At 47.7% G+C, this 21,410-nt stretch overlaps 1 protein-coding gene across 4 annotated transcripts in view; it reads left to right on the top strand.

Annotated features, from left to right (window-relative positions):
• wnk3 (WNK lysine deficient protein kinase 3) overlaps positions 1–21,410 on the top strand; it is a 36,229-nt gene that overhangs the window by 3,892 nt on the left and 10,927 nt on the right. For 3 of the 4 annotated variants that reach the window (XM_076026322.1, XM_076026323.1, XM_076026320.1), the window contains exons 2-12: positions 4,670–5,845; positions 13,837–14,009; positions 14,550–14,770; positions 15,130–15,287; positions 15,403–15,491; positions 15,825–16,044; positions 16,316–16,619; positions 16,731–16,840; positions 16,939–17,094; positions 17,537–20,572; positions 20,872–20,915. In XM_076026322.1, coding sequence (XP_075882437.1) covers positions 5,111–5,845; positions 13,837–14,009; positions 14,550–14,770; positions 15,130–15,287; positions 15,403–15,491; positions 15,825–16,044; positions 16,316–16,619; positions 16,731–16,840; positions 16,939–17,094; positions 17,537–20,572; positions 20,872–20,915 — 5,246 coding nt within the window. In that variant the 5' untranslated portion in view covers positions 4,670–5,110. Of the gene's footprint in view, positions 1–1,945; positions 2,073–4,669; positions 5,846–13,836; positions 14,010–14,549; positions 14,771–15,129; positions 15,288–15,402; positions 15,492–15,824; positions 16,045–16,315; positions 16,620–16,730; positions 16,841–16,938; positions 17,095–17,536; positions 20,573–20,871; positions 20,916–21,410 lie in introns of those variants that run through there. The other variant, XM_076026321.1, reaches the window with a different exon arrangement.

The raw sequence follows: 21,410 nt of genomic DNA, 5'->3' as shown, positions 1-21,410 counted from the left end.
TACGCACGTACCCCTCGGTTGCAAAAACAACATGGGCGCGCACACACACCGCACGCACGCACGCACGCACGCACGCACGCACACACACAATCCCATGCATGCCTCCTCTTTTGTTTGCACACCTAATTTTACAGCAGGGGTTTGTTTCCCGGGGATTGATGTGTGTTTCTAGGATGTGAGGCGGCAGAAAAGTATTTATCTGTTTAAAGTCAGAGATTTGGAGAAAAATGCATGTGTTTGCTTTTGAAGCACAAGAGATTCAATGCGTGGCCTTTGTTTGGGAGAAGAGAAGTCATGAGGCAGTCTTTGGCAGTCGTGAGGCCGAGGTGTCAAAATAATTTTCATTGCACATTTCACCACTGATTAGGCAGCTGCAGGTGTGTGTGTCCCTGTGCAGGAGCCTCAGCGAAGCCTGGAGGGCAGGCAGAGTGCACAAGAAGTTTGCTCAACTTGTACTGCTGTGCTGAAGGGAAAATTAAAAAAGACTAACAACTGCTGTGACTCGAACCTGGAGTGGGTTTTGCCACCTGGCAGAGTTGTCCTTTCAGACTTTTGTTGCGTTATCTCCAATTTTGGTTTGCCACTTCTTTTTTTTTTTTTTGCCCACACGGGCAATTGCTTGGTCATTTAGCTGGTGTCAGGAAATTCCTTTCAGCATTCTTTCATTGAAAGGCTCCAGGGGGCTTTTGGCGTGAAACAGGTTTTTCTTTTTTTTTTTCTCTCCTTTTTTTAAATGTGCTTTTGTCTGTATTTAAATACATATATAAATGTAGAGAATCAAAAATGGGAAGAGTGAGAGCGGCGAGGGGAAAGAGCGGGCACATAGAGTTCGTCCCAGCCTGGCAGTGTATGTGTATGTGTGTGTGTGTGTGTGTGTGTGTGTGTGTGTGTGTGTGTGTGTGTGTGTGTGTGTGTGTGTGTGGAGGGGACTGGGCAGTGTGAGAGACAGCAGCGACGGGGTTCAACGTGTTTGATGTACTGTGATAACTCTGTCCGGTATGTGGCTTTCATGGGAACTCCTTGCCCTGGGGACATGGGAGAATGAGCTCCTGTTTAAAGGGCAACTTCCCTCTCTTTATCGCCTGTTGCCCCCCCCCCCCCCCCCCCCCTTCATGTTCCCCACAATGCACTGGCCTTTTCCCTTTTGTCATCTGCACACGACAATATATTAAAGCGAGTTATTAGCAAGCTGTGGTGGCAAAGTTGTTTGTCACTGCGTCTCCGAGTTGGGAAGTGACACATATTTGTGTGATTTGCCTCAAATTGATTTCGTTTTTTGTTGGTACGGACGCTGAGACACACATTGTCACTTACTGTAAGACCTGTATCAGACAGACTACCATCTAATTGCATATTACACCACCTGGGGAACAAGCTTTCAAAGAACCTGTTCCATTCCCATTAAAACGGGAAGTGGGTTCAAGCCTGAATGTTTTCACACAGTCGTTAAGTGCGTTCTAGGCTCATGAAGCAGAGGAACAAAATTCCTTTTCGCTGAGCGCTGTCTGTGCTGGGAGAATGCTGGAGGTAGAAAAAAAGGCAGGGACATAACAGATGAACTAAAAACTGTTCATCCAAGCAGGGGAGTTTTCAATTCGGTGTGTAAAATTTGACTGTTTGCTTAGAGTTGTTAGAGTTGCTGCCTTTTAAAGGCGTCATTGTCTTTGTTATTACTCGTTAACGTACTAAAGTGTCAGACAGTCAGACAAAAACAGCGACTGGTGGTTCTATTTCCATTCATATTTCATTTTCTATCATCACTTCCACCTTTTTTTTAATGAGAAATTACCAGCATTCTTCTTTTTCTTTCCTTTTTTGCTGCTGTTGCATCATGCTTGCTGGAGGGCGTTGAAGCGGGTGGCGTCTTGCTCAACACTAATTACACGTTTTCTCGCGGTGCGAGTGTGTCTCCTGTCTCCATGGAATGTTACCGAACTCGATTCTTTCCTGTTCCTCAGGAGCCTCTTTTTTAGCAGTTATATCAGCCCATTGTGCTCCTAATGTGACTGACGGCTACTGGCACGGCCCGGCGGCCGGCTCCGCTTTGAGGCGGGAGAGACGACGGGCTTGACGTGAGTGTTAATGACCGGAGCATAAAAGAAAACACAGCCGCTGCGAGCCGTCAAGAGACGCCCCTCCGGCGGCTCGCGCTGGGCTTTGCAAATTAAAATGAAATAAAAAATGCCGGACGAACCGCTGTGTCTTTGACAAGGCCCGTCTGCCACAGCCGGAGCGCTTTCAGGGGGTCATGGTGCATGTGTGGTCTTCCATACCGAGACACTGTAACCCTATACAGCAGCCCAGTGTGTGTAAGGCAATATGAGTAATGTTGTAAATTAACAGGTAATGAGCGTTTACCCCCTGGACGGCTCAGCACTTTTACTAACAACACTTCCAGCTCGACCCCCCCCTCCCCACACATACACACACACAGTCCTGACACTACTTGTGTTGTGATGATTGGCAATAGCATTTGGGCTTGATTGCTCAAGGTGGGGCCCAGTGTTGCACGGGGTTGGAACCATGACATTAAGCAAAAATAAGCGGCTCCGTTCGTCATCAAACCTTGACAGCTGTGATGTTATTTGTGAACGTCTCGATGGCAGCCAAATTGCTTTGTTCCCCTTTAAACACAATGTTGTGAAAGTATGCACACATTGTGTTCTCAGTATTGTGAGGCTAAAATAAGAGAAATCCACTTTGTATCGCTTTAGATTGCTGATGATCTGAGGGATTCCTGGAGGTCAAGCAGACCAGCTACTCTCGCCTGGACTCTGTGATAGGCAAACTAGTTGTTCTGAAACTAGTGGTAGTACCTTGACTACCACTAACTAGTACCTCGGTAGTCTCGTCAGTCAAGACCGCACCAACCGAGACCAAGACATTATCAAGACCACAGAGTATCGAGATTGAGACAAGATGAAGACATTTGCAGTTTGAGACTTTATATATCAAAGAAAAATAACAACAAAAAACTGACCAGTATCTTTTTTTAAATTCAAGTTCGCTTCGAAATCAAACAGCAACATCTCTTTTCAGCAAGGTGTCTTTTAATAATTTTCATTTTGCTGCTTTGACAGCTATTTTGAACCATTTTCAAAAAACGACTTGGCTCTATAAAATTAAAAAATATCTTAACGAGGAATAAGGGGTGTGTCACTCTGGGTGTCACAAACGGCGCATAAAACGGCAGCAGCTGGATTCTTTTCCGTTGTTATCTGTCATTGTAGTGTTGGCTGAGTGTTGGCTGGTCTTGATCAAAAACCCGAGTCCGCCCAGTCCGAGACCGAGACAAGACGGAGTGAAAATGCTTCAGAGTCCGAGACGAGACCGAAACCCTTAAAAAGTGGTCTCCAGTACCACGACGCTACTTCAAACCAGTAACCAGCCTGTGACTCTGCTCCGCCTCCCATTTGAATTCTGTATCTAATGTAATTTCAGACCAGCTGGTGCGTTAATTAAAAGAGTTCCGATGCAGCCGGAATGCAGCGCATCAGTCACACTCAGGCACAGATGGAGAGTGGTCAAGCTTACGTGACGATATAGATGCTGTGTGGAGGGTGTCTTCCACACAGCTACACTTAAACACACACACACACAACAAGAAGTCAATATCAGCCTTATCAATGGAGATCTGCTTTGTTCCGGACAGCACTGTGTCTGTTGGCTAAAGATAACAGGAGACTTTGTTTGCAGTAGTGAACAATCACCCTGCTGAGTTCTTGACTGGTTATAACCCATTCACTGATGCTGCTGGGTGACGCACTCACTGATCATATTCATAATCATTGCTGTGCGTTGTTATTTATGAGACCTTTCTTTGTAATGCTGGGTATTTACTCCAGTACAGTCGGGTAGTCCCTCTCCATATGAATTATTCACGCTCAGCCGGCCCGTAGTTCATCATCCATATTTAATGCTCACGCTCGCATACTCCAGACTGAAGCTTTCTGTTGACTAATGGAGCCTCTGAACGTTTGGGCCACCAGGCGCTTATGAACATAAGTCATGTGTGATTTTTCTCGATCCGCAGGGTTTTTGCCGAAAGCCATTGAAAAAAGTCAATGTTTAGCCCAAAACAGAGACGACATCTCCAAACATGTGGAGAGCAGCACTATCACATCTGAGTTGACACTCACATGGTTGAATGAATGACCTGTGCTGTGAAATTAAGGTCATTTTTCAACATTTCGTCACTGAGGTTTCAGTCTGTTTGTGATTACAGGAAATACTGGATGGCTTAAAGAAAATCTATCGCTAAAGCAAACTTTACGAACATTCAGTGAAATTTAACAGGCAACGTTCTAAGGAGAAATATGAGCGCAGTTTTGCAGGGGTTACTAGAGGCCGCTGAATCACCACCTGTTTACCTGGACAAGTAAAAACACTTGAACATTTTATAGACAGCAGCCACTCTGCAGTCTTTTGCTGCTGTTATAATGACTGTTGCCTGCTGTTATTGTTCCTACTTGTGGAGGTGCTTGCTGAAGGGCCATGATTTTGTCTGTTTGAAAGTAAAGTAGACTGGATTTAAAAAAAAATGGATTCTGTCAAATACAACCATCGCACTACTTTGATCTTTTATATTCATATATGAAAAGAAAATATTCAATTCCGCAGTTGTATCACGATTAACTGACTTTTTTTTTTTTTTAATCTTTTTTGGCAGGATTTACTTGAAGATATTCACCCAGCAGTTTGAGAGAACAACCCTACAGCTTGGTAAACAACAGGCCCGGACGAAACTCCCACTTTTGTGTGCACGTTCAACAAGGGGAGGAAGAACTGGGCTGCACTGCACTGACAAACTGCACCTTACAGACGACATGCTGAAGAGGAGCGTGAGGGACTGGAACTGGTCTCCAACAGCTGTGCTTTGATCTTCCTGCGGCAGGAGCAAATCTTTTCACAGTAGGAGGCAAACGGGGAGAAGAAAAGCAGCCAAAGGTCCGACCGAGGGCAGCTGTGGGCCGCCCGCCTCTGCGGAGGGTGACGAGACGAGCCTGTCAGACTGGACAGAGCGAAAGGTTGACCGCCGGGAAAAGGGCAAGCGACAGAGAGGTTTGGAGGGGGGGCAGGGGCCCGAGGAGGGGTGGGAAGGACATTTCTCATGGCTACTGATCCAGGGGAACCCACGGGCACCGAGGACTCCACGGAAAAACCTGACAAGCAGAGGGAGGAGGACCCCGAGCAGGAAGGCAGGGCTGCCCTGCAGAGGGAGAGGATACACAGCACCCCAGCGGACTTCCCCTCCTCCCAGACCCAGCAGAGGAAGCTAACGGCAGGAGAGGATGGAGGAGTACAAGGCGGCGGAGGAGGAGGAGGAGGAGGGAAACCTCTCCAGGCAGGCGACAAGAAAACTGTGAAGCTGATCTCGTTCTCCACGCCCTCCATCCCCGACGACACCGGCCAGAGACAGCTGAGGAGGGAGAAGCGCTTCTTCAGGAAGAGCGTGGAGATTTGCGAGGAGAAGGACGAGGCGGACGTGGCCCCCGAGGCCCCTCACAGCGCCCCTCACTTGGAGCTGCGGTCCTCAGACTCGGTCTTCGTCGGCGCCGCCCAGCAACAAGGGGCCGTCGCGCCGCCCCGCGCCGCCCCGGACCATGACCCGTCCTGCGCCGGCTCCGGGCAGGAGCCCGGCAAGGAGGCCTCGGCCGCGGCCGCCGAAAAGGGAAAGGAGAGGGAGCGGGAGCTGGAGGAGGAGGCGGAGATGAAAGCGGTCGCCACCTCTCCCGGGGGCAGGTTCCTCAAGTTCGACATCGAACTGGGCCGAGGGGCCTTCAAGACTGTGTACAAAGGCCTGGACACAGAGACCTGGGTGGAGGTGGCCTGGTGCGAACTTCAGGTGAGACCATGAGTTCTGCTGTTTTCTCACCACCACCGCCACGGTGCCAAATGTGCAGCCATAGTTCTGACTTCTGCTGCAATAACACACATCGGGAGTAAATCTCCTTTTTGATGCGTCCCGCAGCTCCTCCTCCTTCAAGTGCAGAAATCTTGCCACGTCACAGCTGTCTCACTGCGGGAATGTGGCGGAGTTGAGAACGGGGTGAGGAGGAGGAGCATCGCTCATAGTTGAGTGGCAGCACAAAGTGAAATCACAGGCCCCTGCTTTTTTTCCAGGGCTGTAATGAATAATAGAGTGGTGGGCTGTCGCCGCTCTCCTCTCGTTCGTGATCGGAGATTCCTCCAAAGCAACATCGTTCCGTCTACGTTGACCGGATTTATATTTGTCCATAAAATGAAACGTGGGACAGTGTGAATTTTAGATTCTGTTGTAAAGGTGCCATATTAGGCACGCATAAAAGCGATCGACCTTAACTGCAGGTTAGGTAAAGGTGAGGAGATGGATGGCTGGATGGATTATTAACGTAAACGCCCTTTTTTCAGTTTTTTGCAAAATAAAAGCGATATTTCTAAAATTTCGACAGAGTACAATGGAAATTTGCAGGTGTTTCCATTGAATGGTGTGAAGCGGATAAGCCGTAATTGTCGTAAAATCTCATCCTGTGAGACTCCACTTTGAGGAGGATGGAGGCACAAAACGTTTTGCGATGAATCTGCATCTTGATGTTGTTTGCTGTCAAGAATGGTTGCCATTTTCACTTGAAGTGAACTGGTCACATGATCCCGTGCGTCACGTCCGGTGATGTGTAAAAGCAAAAGAAGTGTTTCCATAACACTTTTGCGATACACCTCTATATTGATACGTCTAAAAAATCACCTCATGAGGGCGTCAAAACCTTTTAGTGATATTTGAGAAGTTTTTCGAAGTTTAAATGTTTCCATGACCATGAGTTTTTTATTGAGATATTTAGGTTTTGAAGGACGAATAGACACGCAGCTAGTGGCGTACTTAACTCTACCCAGTTACCTCCCTTGACTTAACAAATTCTTATTATTCAGTGTTCCCAAGCTTTTGTGTTTGTGCCAAAAAGTTTAGCAATGGGAAAGAAAATGAATGGATTCTATAATCCCAGTCATCTCTTTATTAGACTGGTTTTTAAGATGTGCCTGCCTGGGTGTAGCTGAGGCTGCCGTGCATGTCAACGCTGGCCCTTTTCTGTTGTGTAATAATGGGGTATGCGGTGGAAATAGTCAAGTTATGCAAAAAGGGAAGCCCTGATTAGGAAGCACTTTCCCAGCACAGAGCAAACACGCAGTCAATGCATAGCTGGCATTATTTGAAAAGGGACTGTGAGAAAGTCTTTGTTGTGAAACAAGGGTGGGAAGAAAGATGAAATATAATAAATGTCTAATGCGAAAAGTTCTTTGCTAGTCTTTCTGCACGGGATGCTCGGACATAACGCACATGAATGAGAACGTTAGGTGCTGTAGGTTCAGAATGTGGGTAAAAGACTTGTGGAGGAGGGCAGAAATGCACCCTTCTGACTCTTGGTGGACCCACAATGGCGAGCAGTGTTGTGCTAAGTCCTCTCGTTTGACTGTTGGCTTTGTGCGAGAAAAGTCAGTCATGTGTTGGATTTTGAGCTAATTCCAAAACAAGAGCGTCGGCTAATCCTTGAGGTCAGGCTCTGTCCACTGGACTAACGAGCAGCTGGCGTGCCGCCGTCACCTTTTCTGCTTTCATTCTTAACGCAGAGCGAAGCGGCTTCAGGTGGACTCGCCTCGGAACGCCGCTCAGCCTCCGCCGGGTCCGCGCCTCAGTCACTTGGACGCGCTCTCGCGCTCACAGCGGGTCTTGTCAGGTCTTGCAAAGCGGCTTCATTTCACCTTGACAAAGATGTCAGTGTCTGTGTATCTCGTAGGCTGGCAGGATTCTGTCATGACACCGGCTCGAGCTCTGCTCCGTGTTTCGGCTCAGTGCAGGAATGTAAGAAAATCCAAGGTTAGTTCGGAGATCTTGAAAGCTGACTGAGAACAGGCGGAACCACTGAGGCGTTCAGATTGAGCTTGCGATCATTTTTTTTTTTAAACACATTTTTTTTTTGGCTGCTTAAGACTGCCATGAGCTCCTCATGGGCAAAATTACCAACGCCATCCAACAGCAGGATACTTTTAGCCTGTCAGCTCAGAAATTAGGAAAAATTCAGGAATTCTTAACTTCACCTGCTTGTGCTGAAGTGTGAGGTGTGCCCTGAGATATGCAGCCGAGGAAATCAGCCCTTTATGATGTCACAGAGGACTTACAGATGACTGATGCTTCGGCCAGGTTTGGTGATTGTTCTGCCGTTTCAGACTTCCAAACCTTACTGAAGGTACAGCAAAGGATCAGCATGAGGCTGGAACTGATATGCAGGAGGCTGCGACCACAGGGCTAAATATGCTGCTTTGGGCATTTATATAGTTTTGGGATAAATATTAGAGAATTGTTTGATGTAAAACATTAAAAAAAAAAAAACATTCAGAATGACAGAGCAACAAGAGGAAGGCGGAAGAAAGGTGGAATGTGAGGACGGAAAGATGTTGAGACTGAGGAAGAGGGAGAGCGGAAGACGAGGGGGCGAGGTGTTGAACTCAACAGAGGATTACCATGGCATCCTTCCCAGAGAGCGCTCATGTTGCTACAGCTAACTTACCACATGCAGTGCGCACGCGCGCACGCACACACACACACACTGCTCCGAGTTGCCCAGTCACAGGTCTGGAGAAGGATCCCGTGCTGCATTCGCGGTGACATTCAAGTCGCTTGAGTCACATGACGAGTCCTGTTTACTCCACCTGGCTAAAGGCTAATTAGCGCAGGTCACCTTCCAACGTCACAGTGATGTCGGAATGTATTGCAACAATCATCCCTGGGTATGATTGTGTCCTAACTCCAAATTTGGATTTTAAAAATAGTGGATGTGCAACTTTGGCACTTCTAGTCAACTTCTTGCAGTGTCTAATCATAAGCCTCAGGTTCGGTAATCACAGTGACTCACAGGGCATCGCTGCCTTTGCGCCGTCATGCCACCGTGAGACCCTCGACTGTTTGTGACATGAATGTGCCGAATTAGATACAGGGAGAAACAGCAAGTCTAACATTTGATACCATCTCCTTTGTGGCACCACAAGCCTGGGAACACCTAGCCCCTCTGCTCCCGTGTGCACAAAGAGAGGGAAGCCGGGGGATTAGCTGTCCAAATTCAGCGAGAAAGAGTGTGTAATTAAAGTTGCCTGAGTGGACACCATCACTCTTCCCCGCTCTGCCCTTTCTCTGAGAGTTTCATGCCTGAAAAAGGGCAAACCCGAAGGTCTCCTCACCGCCGCGGCTTCGGCCTCGTGTTTTTGCCGTCCGTTACGCACTTTGGAGTCATTTGCACATGCCGCACACTTCTACATTCAAGCTGTTGCTCGCCGTCCGTCTGTGTCAACATATGCCACTGTATGTGTCCGCCTGTCCTCTCTCGTCTCGTCCTCTGTCACCCTCCCTTCCTCTCTCACCCCCGCCCTCCATCTATCCCCCCCCCTCCCTCCCGCCATCGCTTTTCTCCCTCCATCACTTTTTTTTTTTTTTTTTTGTCTGTGTGAGTGAGCATGCGGAGTGATCCAGGGGAGTTAATTACAGTGGGTGCCGGGGTGGCTTGAACAAAAACCCTGCACAGACAGCATAACTCGGGCAGCAGAAACCAAACTGGTTCAACCCAGCCATCCCAGACTGGTCCGGCTCAAATCAGCTCAGCCCAGTCGAGCCGTGCGCACAGGAGTAGCTGCAGGACTGAGAGCCTGCCGCAATCACAATAACCGCCCTCAATATTATGTCGTATTAACAGGTTGTTGAATTGCCAGCTTTGTGAGTGTCTGGTTTAACACACGAATGCTTTGCTTTTGCTTTTCTTTCTTCTCAAAGTCATAGTCATGGTCAATATGCACAATTGAGCTCTTAACAGCACAACTTATACGGTTGCATTTTTGCACAAGAGACTCCAATATAACCTGCCTATGCATATGAGGTGTAACCAGTAGCAACAGCAACAGGGAGGATGGAGGACATTTCTTTTTTCCTCGTCATCATTTAAAAGACTGTGGGGTTATTCCAGGCGAAGCCAGCGTAGCCTTCTGATGCGTGACCAAAAGAGGCGAGGCAACGATCAAATGCACCGCGGCTGAGCTGACTAGACTGGCGTGGAACGGATCCAATTGAGCTGACCCGAGGCGCGTTCATCTGGGGCACCGACAGCTGGCTGGTGACCCCTGGGCCGCCGCCACATTACCTCATCAGCGCTCGAGATTCAATTGACGCCGACCGTTGCGCTGGACCCAACAGCGATATTGACCATCGACCGCCGCCGTTTGGCTGCAAAGCGAGGCCTCGTGCCACTCCACTTTGCGGCTGTGCCGCTCAGTGGCGGTCGCATGTGAGACGCCTGCTAACGAGTGGCTTGCGTAGCGCTAGTGCAGGTTGGTGAACTTGGCCCAGTAGCCTGGGCTTCTAATCCACCATAAGGGTCATCCCGTTTCCACCAATCCATTTTGTTAGTCTGACCTGTCGTAGCTTACAGTAATCTAATCCTCGCCACCGGCCACCTTGGATTTTCTATCTCTGGCGTGCTTACTCCCGCACTGCGGGGTCACACACATTAGATAGTACCGTGTGGACTTACAAATATTCACATTTATAAAGATTAGCACTCATTTATTTCTTACTACTGCCCTGATTAGATCCCGTTTGCTCTTATTTGTCTGTTAGTCTTGTGTGGCCAAGGAAGCATCCATCATGCTGTGTAGTCTCTCGGATATCCGACACTCGGGCAGCGTTTGCCGAAATAGACGTTTCGGGGCTCACATGCTTTCGGCATCCGTGACCCCCAACCCCTTAGCATCTGCCCGATGTGTCTGGTCGGCCGCGTCACGTACGTTATCTGTTTTATGAGGCTACTTAACCTTCAGCTTGACTTACAACTCCACCAGATGCCTGGTCCAAAAAAAAATAAATCTCCCGCTGCCTTCAGGTCTTAAGTTTTACTTTGTTTGCCAAGTCAAGTTGCACTCCTCAGGCCACCCACACGACGCTGAGACATCAGCGGAAAAGAAAAAAGTGAATAAATTAAAGGGGGTTTACAGTTGTGGATAGGATAGCAAAAAAAATCCTGTATTAATGAACTGAGTTGATGTCGGCCAAACGTTTTTGTTAGTTTGTTGAATGTATGTTGTCTGCATTGAACAATAAGTGACATTAGTGGCCTAAAAACTGCCACAAAACTGTATAAACATATACATATAATATAAAACATATAACTAATTTAGCTTTATTTTGGACTATTTTGCACATTTCTTCTGCCCTTGTATGTTTCAGAATAAAGCCTTGAAACGAAAAATAAAATGCTGTGGCACAATTAGAATGACTGCAGCCATTAAGACGATGACGTAAACGACAGCAGTGGTCGACAGCTGTTCTGCACTGCGTGTTTACACATGTTCTGACTGTTTTTATTGTCTTTGCAACCCAACTTGAGTCACTGATCAAGTTAATCTAGTTGATTTAGAGAAGGGCTGCCTGCAGAGCTGTGCTTCTCTGGTTCCTCTCTTCGGCCCACACTATCCCTTAAAGTTATAGATATTCTTTTGTTTTAAAATGGCTTTTGATGCAGTGCACCATATTATTTTTTATTGAGTTCAGTACTGAGTGTTAGGATTACGAGGTGGTATGGAGACATGGTGGCGCAGTCGGCCGGCGCTGTTGCCTCACAGCAAGCAGGTTGTAGGTTTCATTGCACATTTCTGCGTGGGCCCCTGCTCGTTCTCCCAGTGTCGGCCTTGTGGTTCTCTCCGGCTTCCTCCTATCATCCACGGGCGTGCATTAGGATAATTGGCAACTCTTAAGTTGCTTGTAGGTATTGGTCTCTCAATGTCAACTTGGGATTTGTCCAGGGTGTAAGAGTCAGAGTCAGCAGGAACTGTGACTCCAGCATTGCCTTAACTGTGAGTGCAGGTTAAGCAGTAAAAGAAGATGCATGGATGGAATGTCCTCCAAACACTGGCAAACGTATTTGGGTGTGGCGATCAGTCTTGATAATGGCACATTAGAAAAGCTTGTGTTGCTCTGTAGTTTCCTGGGTTATAAATACAAGTACACATGAGTGTGTACTTGTATGTGAGTGAAGTCCCTCCTTTGGGGGTGGTTTGTGAGAGCCTGTCTAGACACAATCTTACAAGCTGAACTCTGGGCGACCTCTGCCAACCCGGAGGCAGTCTGATGTGACACTTGGAGAGGAACACAGTAAACACTGAGGAGGCATCAGACAGAGACAAACAGGCCAGTGCACTGTTTCACAGGGAGCCAGACGCTGACACAGAGAGATGCTCTGACAACTGTGCAGCCACCAAAAAAAAAAAAAAAAAGGATGACGGCACCCAAACGGAGGCGCTTGCTCTTAACAAAATGAAGACGCACGTGTATCGTTGATATGGTTTAATGTTCTTCAGAAGACCGAGGTGGGCAACAGTGAGACATGTGCTGACACACCCCAGCATGGTCTAGTAAACACACGATTGCGTCAACGTGTGTACACAGCAACACTGGGGTTGTTACTTGGCGTTTAACAGCGTGAAGGATGGTCCAGGCTGGTGCAATGTTTTCATGCCATTGCAGTTGGGAGCCTTGGTTTTATCGACAGATCATTCCTGTTAAGACGGGAGGAGTGGCGTTATTTTCTTTACCAGTATTTCCCGCACAAAAAAAATAACGACGGTCTATAATAATGTGAACCACGGACACAGTGAGCAGAGAGACGCAGTCGATACAATGATATAAATATAGACGCGGGGAGAGAGACTGTGTGTCATAAAAAAAAAAAATGGTTTATTTGCATCCAGGCATCTTGCACTGTACTGCCTCCCTCCCTGAGGCTTCGTGTGAAGCAAAAAAGCAGAACATCAATGGAATTGATCGGTGGAAAGCCACTGTTAAGTCTATTTATAGTCAGGCAGGTCTGTGACACGACGCGCCGGCCATCTGACTGTCTCCCCTGAACGCACCAAGTCTGATACCCTGTGTTTTTCACCTAATGTTTTTATTTTTCCTACGTATTGCCGTTTAATACGAAGATCGATTAAATAGACCCCTTTTCCACTCTTTTGCACTGTTTCGTAGGTCCACAAACTAAACACAAGCTCGATAAAAGTGAAAAGCCCAGAGACCTTAAAATGCTGTGACACATGGACATGGCAGGCAACAATAGCTGCTTGTGACAAGTCTAAAAATACGCAGTCAGTTACCAGAAGCCTTGTAAAATGGTGTGATTGTCAGGACTCCTCATTGATCCTACGCCAATGCTTAGTTATAGATCACTGGTTCCATAATAATTTCATATTTAGGCAAATTATAGACACGCAAGTTTGTAGTACTTGCCAGCAGCACCCAACAAAATAATAAAATTGGAATTAATGGAAAATTTTCAAATTTTCAAACTTTCACCTATTTAATAATAAGCAATGCACATGTGTTTTATTAGTTCCCACACACACACGCGCACGCACACACACACACACACACATGCACACTCACACACACACACACACACACACACACTCACACACACACACACACACACACACACACACACACCAACAGTTTGGGTGTTGCCTCAGGGCTGCTGTAACCCTGTATTGCTAGTACCACCTAGTGGCAACAAGTGTCAGTACACAGGCATAGTGAACAGTGAAGCTGTGTATCTTTTGTGTGGGTTTAAAGTATCACAAAGATCCTTCACATTGTTTCTATTGCTATGTGTGTGTGTATATATATATATATATACACACACACACACACACACACACACACACACACACACACACACACACACATATATATGTATGCTTATAGTCATAGCATAAAAAGATTTATGTTTTTCTTTTTTTGTTCATTAACTTCACGGGTGCCTTTCACTGCAGGACCGCAAACTGACCAAGGCGGAGCAGCAGCGCTTCAAGGAGGAGGCCGAGATGCTGAAGGGGCTTCAGCATCCCAACATTGTCCGCTTCTATGATTCTTGGGAGTCTGTGCTCCGTGGCAAGAAGTGCATTGTGCTCGTCACGGAACTCATGACTTCAGGGACTCTGAAAACGTGAGAACTGTCTTCCTCCATGTTTAAATGTCTGCTTGGAATTTTTTATTTTTTTTTTACTATTGACGACATTAGCCTTTGTCAGTAATCTATGTAAAATGTCGTTATTGCTTGTGTACCCTTGTGCACCCTTGCTGACTTGGGCCAACATTTGAGTGCCATTTTTTTTTTTTTAATATATATATATATATAAAGTTGAGCCCTTAAGTATCACTATGCTCTTTTCGAATATTATAACCATAAATCCTAGAAAATGTTTTATATTTAGCCTTTCAAACATTATGACCCCGAGAAAGGACCTACAACATAAAGTAATTGGAATTGTGTAACTGATCTGCAGCAGTGTTATTTTTAGCAATATTGTAAAAAAGTTGCTGTACCTCATTCGGTATCAATAATTGCACTTTTCTAACACACACTTTATAGTCATTATCTTCATGCTAATAAAAGCTTTAATTATACACCAGTGCTAGAACTACATTATATTAATTTGAAACATCTCTGGACTACAAAGTATGCCTTTTTTCTCCCCCCTCATAGATATCTGAAGCGCTTTAAGGAGATGAAAACCAAGGTCCTGAGGAGCTGGTGTCGACAAATCCTGAAGGGGCTCCACTTCCTTCACACCAGGACCCCTCCGATTGTCCACCGCGATCTCAAGTGTGATAACATCTTCATTACTGGCCCCACGGGTTCAGTCAAGATTGGTGACCTGGGACTGGCCACTCTCATGCGAACCTCCTTTGCCAAGAGTGTTATAGGTAGGCTGGATAAGTGGATTAACTGCTTACAAAAACATTGCCGGACATCTAGAAGCTCCATCAGCAAACTGAGTCAGCCCTTATGGATTTCTTTATGAACTTTTCTGCACCGACAGGTTTTTTAAAGACGGCTTAAGCTGCATTCTGAATTAAGATTCTTCTTATTGATTGAGTCACTCAAGAATTTATGTGTTTAGGGCTCGATGTAAACGCTCAATGAGATGCACAGTAAAGACTATTAAGCTCAAAGAAACTGAGGAAGTCAGGAGGAAGCAAGTTCAACTTTATGTGGGCTGCCAACATAAAAGTAGTTCAGCTCTCTTCCTCATTGATTGTTAAAGTCCATCTGCTTTCAACAGGTACCCCTGAGTTCATGGCTCCAGAGATGTATGAGGAACACTATGACGAGTCCGTGGATGTCTACGCCTTTGGGATGTGCATGCTGGAGATGGCTACCTCGGAATATCCCTACTCTGAGTGCCAAAATGCAGCTCAAATCTATCGTAAAGTTACAAGTGTGAGTCTCTGACGCCCAATACTTTACTCCTTAAGTCCGTGTTCGTTGCCTCATGGTTTCAGTTCAATTTTGTTACAATATTTGAATCTGCAAGTCTCTCTTTCTTCCTCTGCAGGGTATAAAGCCGGCTAGTTTTGATAAAGTGAAAGACCCAGAGATCAAAGAGATCATTGAAGGCTGCATTCGTCAAAACAAGAGCCAAAGGTTAGGATGTTTTTTGCTTGTGTCCTCATTTTTCATCCACACAACAGTTCTGGTCACAGCGGAGTAAAAGAATGAAAAGGACTATTGCGTCTACTGGATGCTATTATGCACATTATTTACAGCGGAGCCTGTTGCTACAGGCGTCAATTGGGTCTAATTATTTGCCTGCAATTCCAGAACCATAAAGTGGATTTAAAAAAAAACTGTCACCAGAACGTGTTGAACAGCAATTGAGGAAATAAGTGAAGCCTCTGTTTGTGTGAACTGTCCCCATAAGAGTTCCACTGATACTATTATTGAGGCCTGTTTTACCATCCTTCTTTCCTTGAACAGACTCTCCATCCGAGACCTCCTGAACCATGCGTTCTTTGGGGAAGACACGGGGGTGCGGGTGGAGTTGGCAGAGGAGGACATGGGCAACCAAGACTGTCTGTCTCTCAGAATCTGGGTGGAGGAGCCCAAGAAGCTCAAAGGGAAGCACAAAGACAATGAGGCCATCGAGTTCAGCTACGACCTGGAGAATGACAGTGCAGAGGAAATTGCTTTAGAAATGGTGAGGAAAGTTCCAATACTTGTGGTATTTTAAATGGGTTCAACAGAGTTCACTGTGGAATAAGTTAAGATTGGTAAAAGTGTTTGATGTTTTGAAGCCTAAGAAAAAAAGATGAGGGAAATCTTAAGTCCATTTATTATACTTACCTAGCTAGGTCCCACTTAACTTTGCTTCCCCCAGTCCACTTCAATGAGGAATGACTTCCTCTCCCTCCCTCTCTCTCTCTCTCTCTCTCTCTCTCTCTCTCTCTCTCTCTCTCTCTCTCTCTCAGGTGAAGTCAGGATTATTTCATGAGAGTGATGCCAAAGTGGTTGGAAAATCCATCCGGGACAGAGTGAGTCAGATCAAAAAATCACGGGAGCATCGGCAGCAGCAGCAGCCGGGCTTTGAAGAGAGGGGAGACTCTGCTCTCACCTCCTCCAGCTTCGCTCATCCGTCCTGCCCGTCCTCTCTGGCCCAGAGGCCACCTGGACAAACGGGAGGAGAAGGAGGCCAGGAGTCCGAGGAGCTGCCCGAAGTGGATCAGCACGTCAGGCAGCAGCATGTTTTCAGTGGCACAACCCCAAGCCTAACAGGTAGATAATGCACCTTTGTCAATGAGCAAAAGCTATTTGGAATATTGCACAGGTGGGCGTAATGTCTATTTTTATAACGCTGCTTATAATGTGTCATCTGCTTTTTGTAAGGTGAAAGTATCGGGTCTCTAAGCTGTGAATCCTGTGCAAGTGGACAGAGTCAGACATATTCTCAGCATGGGGAGTCATACAGCCAGATGATTCTTCCTGGGATGGCGTCTGTATGTCCACATTTTTCATTTTGTTACAAAAAAATTATCATCTAACCATAGTTTGAAAAAAAATGTAATAACATCGCTACTGTGTTTATCTACTGCAGGGCACTTCGGCTCATCCTCAAATGATCCCCATTGGAGAGAATGTTCAAAGTCTGCCTATTGGCCAGAGCATTAGTATGTCCAACATGTCCATAAGCCAGAGCGGTGGAGGACATGTTGGACAGACGTTCCTCCAGCCCACTACCATGGTTCCACAGGTAGCATTTAAAACCATAACCTACCATTGATATTGTTGTAACTGGAGCTAAAGCTACTGTCCCTCTGCTTTGGGTTGTTTTCCTCCTAAATAACTGTTCACCAAACTTCAGATCACCCGACTTAATTCTCTTGTGTCATTCATCTGGAATAGGGTTTCTCCCAGGGAAAAGTGGATCGCCTGATTGCCTAATTTAAAATACTGTATAGATTTGTTTCCTTTTCCTGACCTCGTAGCTCCATAAAAACAAAATCTTTATTTTAGCCAGACATTATGTACTTCAGGTGCCCCCCTCCACTTTCAAACACTGTGGGAAACCCTATTCTTTAAAGATTGTGTTGATAACCGTATCTTATTCTCTACCTAATTTTTTTTATATCACTGTCTTTTCCCTTTTCCTCACAACCATTGATCACTATATCCTGTCACTCTCGCCCACACAGTCACAAACATTCCCATCAGACACATTTCAGACTGCCACGCCCCATGCATCAATGGCCATGTCCCAGTCATACATACCCCCTGTTTCCCCACAAGCGCCCATCAATGTCCTCACTGCATCCATGCCAGTCGGCGATCCTGCTGCACCAGCGGGGACCATTGTGCCTCTCGCTCAGCAGAGCCAGCCCCCTGCCACTCCTATACAGCTCACTGACATCATTCCCCAGGCCGCACCGCAGCAAAAACAGCCTGTCCTGAATCCTCAGCCGACTATTGTCCAGCAACAACAGATAGGGATGGATCCCCAGAACGCCGCCATTCAGCAGCAGCCGCAGCAGCAAATGGAGGCCCAGGTCGCTCTAGTGGAACAACACATTTGTGCCTCGCAGCAGCCAATGGAGCGGCGTCCACAGAGTCTTCTAGCTGCAGTTGTCCAGACACATCACTTTGAACCTCAGCAGCAGATCTATGTGCAGCAGCCTGCTAATCCTCACCAGGCGGTACTTGCTACGCAAACAGGTATGGAGCAACAGGTTGTGCCACTGCCACAGCAAGGGGAGCAGCCCCAGGTGTATAAGCCCCAGCAGTCAGGAAACACGATTGAGGCGACCATGGTGAACTCGCAACAAATACAGCAACAGCTTCAGCAACAGCAGTCTATTTTCCAACAGCAGCAGCTGGAGCAGCAGCACCAGGCTCTGCTGCTTGAGCAACAGCAACATAATGCACAGGTCCAAATGCAACAGCTGGAGCAGCAGCAGCAGCAGGCCTTCATGCACAAGCAACTATTGGATCAGCAACAAGCTCTCATTCAGCATCAGGAGCAGCAAGCACAACATCAACAGGCACTTTTACAGCAGCCCTCAGTGCAGCAGCAGCAAACGACCCAGTTCTACCAACAAAGTGGACAGCACCAACCTGGAATACAAAACAAATCAGAGCTTCAACAGCAGCAACAAATCCTGTCACAGCAGCAACCTCAGCAGACTCACGCACAGAGGGAGCAGCAGCAGCTGCAGCAGCAGGCCTTACTCCAGCAAATGGAGCAACAACAGCAGCACATGCTCATGCAGCAGCATTTTCAGCAGCAGGCCATTCTGCAGCAGCAACAGCTGCAGCAGCAGGAGCAGCAGCAAGTTCAGCTCAAGCAGCAAATGGAGCAGCAGCAGCAGCAGCAGGCCCTGTTACAGCAGCAGCTAGAGCATCAACGGCAGCAGCAGTTCATGTTGCAGCAGCAGGCGGAGCGGTTGCAGCACGAGGCGCGGATGCAGCAGCAGATTCAAGAGCAGCAGCAGCAGCAGCAGCAGCAGCAGCAGGCGGCAGCCATCTTTCATCTCCAGCAAATGGAGAAAGCGGAAGCCACCACCATTTCTCAGAGTGGCAGTGAGCAGCAGATTCAGCAGCACCTAAGCAATCTACAGCACGTGTGCATCCCGCAACTTCCCAGTACACATTTTCCACCTCACACCAGTCTCACGCAACAGCAGTCGACGGAGCAGCAGCAGCAGCATGCAGCTCTGATACACCAGCAGACGTATGTCGGGCAGCCTCAGCATCACACCGCTGCAGGAACCGAGGCGATTCACCACCAAGGTCAAATCCTCTCCCAGAACCAGGCCCCCATGGCATTTCAGACCCCGCAGGTTCCCATCCAGCCGCCCACTGTCGTCCCAGCACAGGTCCTCACCCAGCAAGTCCCGAGTGAGACTTACCAGGGCCAGGCACAGGTGACAGGCCAGTTTTCAGCCCAGCCCATGGTCCAAGCGGCTCAGGCCACCATGGAGACACAAGTAGCTCCTCAAGCTGCGACTGTGCAGGGACAGTCACTCATCATGCAGACTCAGCACCTTCCTTTACAGAGCAGTTTCCCCGCACCGGTACCCCCGACACAGAGCCAAGCAACTGCCCAGCCACTGATCCAGAATCAGTCCTTGCTGCAGCACGGACAGCCCTCAAATGTGGGCATGCAGAGTCAGATCCCTGTCCATCCTCCGGCTGCAGTGACAACAGGACTCATGCAGCCCCAAGCTCTCGTCCCCGCTGGCGTCGATGCGCACAGCCAAGCCGCCGCCGGTGTTTTGAACCCGCAGTATTTGCCTCAGTCTGCGTATCAAGCCAGGCCCACTCTGCCGAGGGATGTAAGTCAGCAGCAGCAGCAGCAGCAGCAGCAAGAAGCCATGCAGCAGTACCAGCTGACTGCCCGGACCTCCGGCCCGACGGTCGACCCTGCAAGCTACGTCGCCAGCTCCCAACAGGTCGGACAAACGGCGCTGCAACAGCAGCAGCAGCAGCAGCAGCAGCACGCTGTCGAACCTCCCGTCATGGAGGCCGTCCCCCATCCCTCCATGGCCCAACAGCTGCATCAGATCTCACAAGTGCAGCAGGCGGTCACTCCGCTCCAATCACAGGTTCAGTTACTAGCGCAGCAATCACTTCCTCCAAATCCGGCTTTGATGCCCATGGAAGAGAGGCACTTGTCGGCCTTGGCCGCCCCGCACCTGGCCGCCAACATGGCCGCCGCTCAGTGTCAGGACAGGGCCCCGCCCCCTGGTGGTAACCTGCCGCCGGGAGTCCCCCAGTCTCCGCAGCACCAGGCCAGGCAAATGCTTCCGGCCCACACGCACACGCAGACCAGTATTCAGCCGCAGACGCACTCGCAGACACAGACACAGACACACTTTCAGCTGCAGGCTCACTCGCACACCCAGACACAGCACACGGAGGCACCCGCGGCCGAGCAGCCTGTCCTTCCTCACGCTGTCTTCCCTGCGCCACAACTGCCCCTCAGCCCCTCCCACGCCTCCTTCGCCCCGCCGTCACTGCCACTCCTCTCGTCCTGTCAGCCCGTCGCTGCCGCCCCTGTGCCGGAGCTGCCCACGTCTCCTCCAGCAGCCCAGGTGGCCTTGCGAGAGCTGGCCGACTTTATTCCCACCTCCCCTCCGCCTGTCGCTACCCTGCAACTGCTTGATTCTAATGCCCCCAACCTGCCCCAAGCCTCGCTTCAAGACTGTGACCCTTCCCCGCTGGGCATTGCTGAGGTACACAAAGAATGAAAGTTTGCTCAGTTATTTTTAATTGAAGGTTTTGTTTTGATTTTCCTTGCTAACATACTGACAGAATGATTAAAATTATCGGTATTGCCTTTTTGTTTCTCAACTAACAAGTTTTAACTCTTCAAACATCACTTTTGTCTAAGAGAGCAATGTGTTGACAGTTGTAATGGATCCTTGGATATATACAAGAGCAATACCGATTAGCAACGTCACATGAATGTGGCATTTGACGTTGCTAATGTTTTTGTATGTTTTTTTATGTGTCTGTTCATGTGAATCTGCAGGATGGTCTATACGTGTCAAGTGCAGAACGTCAGTCTTCGTCAGGGTATGTCTGATCTGACCAGTTTTATTTAAAAAATAAATTTAAAAGAAATCCCACTAGAACAAATAAGAACTATCGCAGCTCCCTCAGTATCTCTTTTAAAACAAAACTTTTAAAACGGATATTGTAAGATGTGTATCTAGTCCATTTTTCTCAGAGTGGGCCTGCATTGTGTCAGTGTCATGGAAGAAATTGTGTTGCATCTACTGTAACGAACCATATAATGGGAGATCACTTTTCAGTCTCAGACATGTCAATGAGACAGAAGCAGATCCAGCAATGCATAAAAGTCAATGCTGTTATGCATTGTGTCTTCAGCAACACAAATCAATTTGAGAATCACATCTACATGCCTGAACTTTTCTGTGTGAGTAGGTCATCAGTTTGTCTGCCTCGCCAGTACCAACCAGCTGTATGACAGTCCATTTTGATATGTGTATATTTAATTTAGATGAATGAATGTGAAGAATGTTTAGTTGGTGCCCATAATGTCTGGTG

Source organism: Nelusetta ayraudi, unplaced genomic scaffold (assembly GCF_046127955.1).
Source record: "Nelusetta ayraudi isolate G7.1 ecotype Tasmania unplaced genomic scaffold, CSIRO-AGI_Nayr_v1 ptg000019l, whole genome shotgun sequence".
In the NCBI taxonomy this organism is placed as follows: Eukaryota; Metazoa; Chordata; class Actinopteri; order Tetraodontiformes; family Monacanthidae; genus Nelusetta; species Nelusetta ayraudi.
This window is presented reverse-complemented; position numbering and strand designations above follow the sequence as displayed.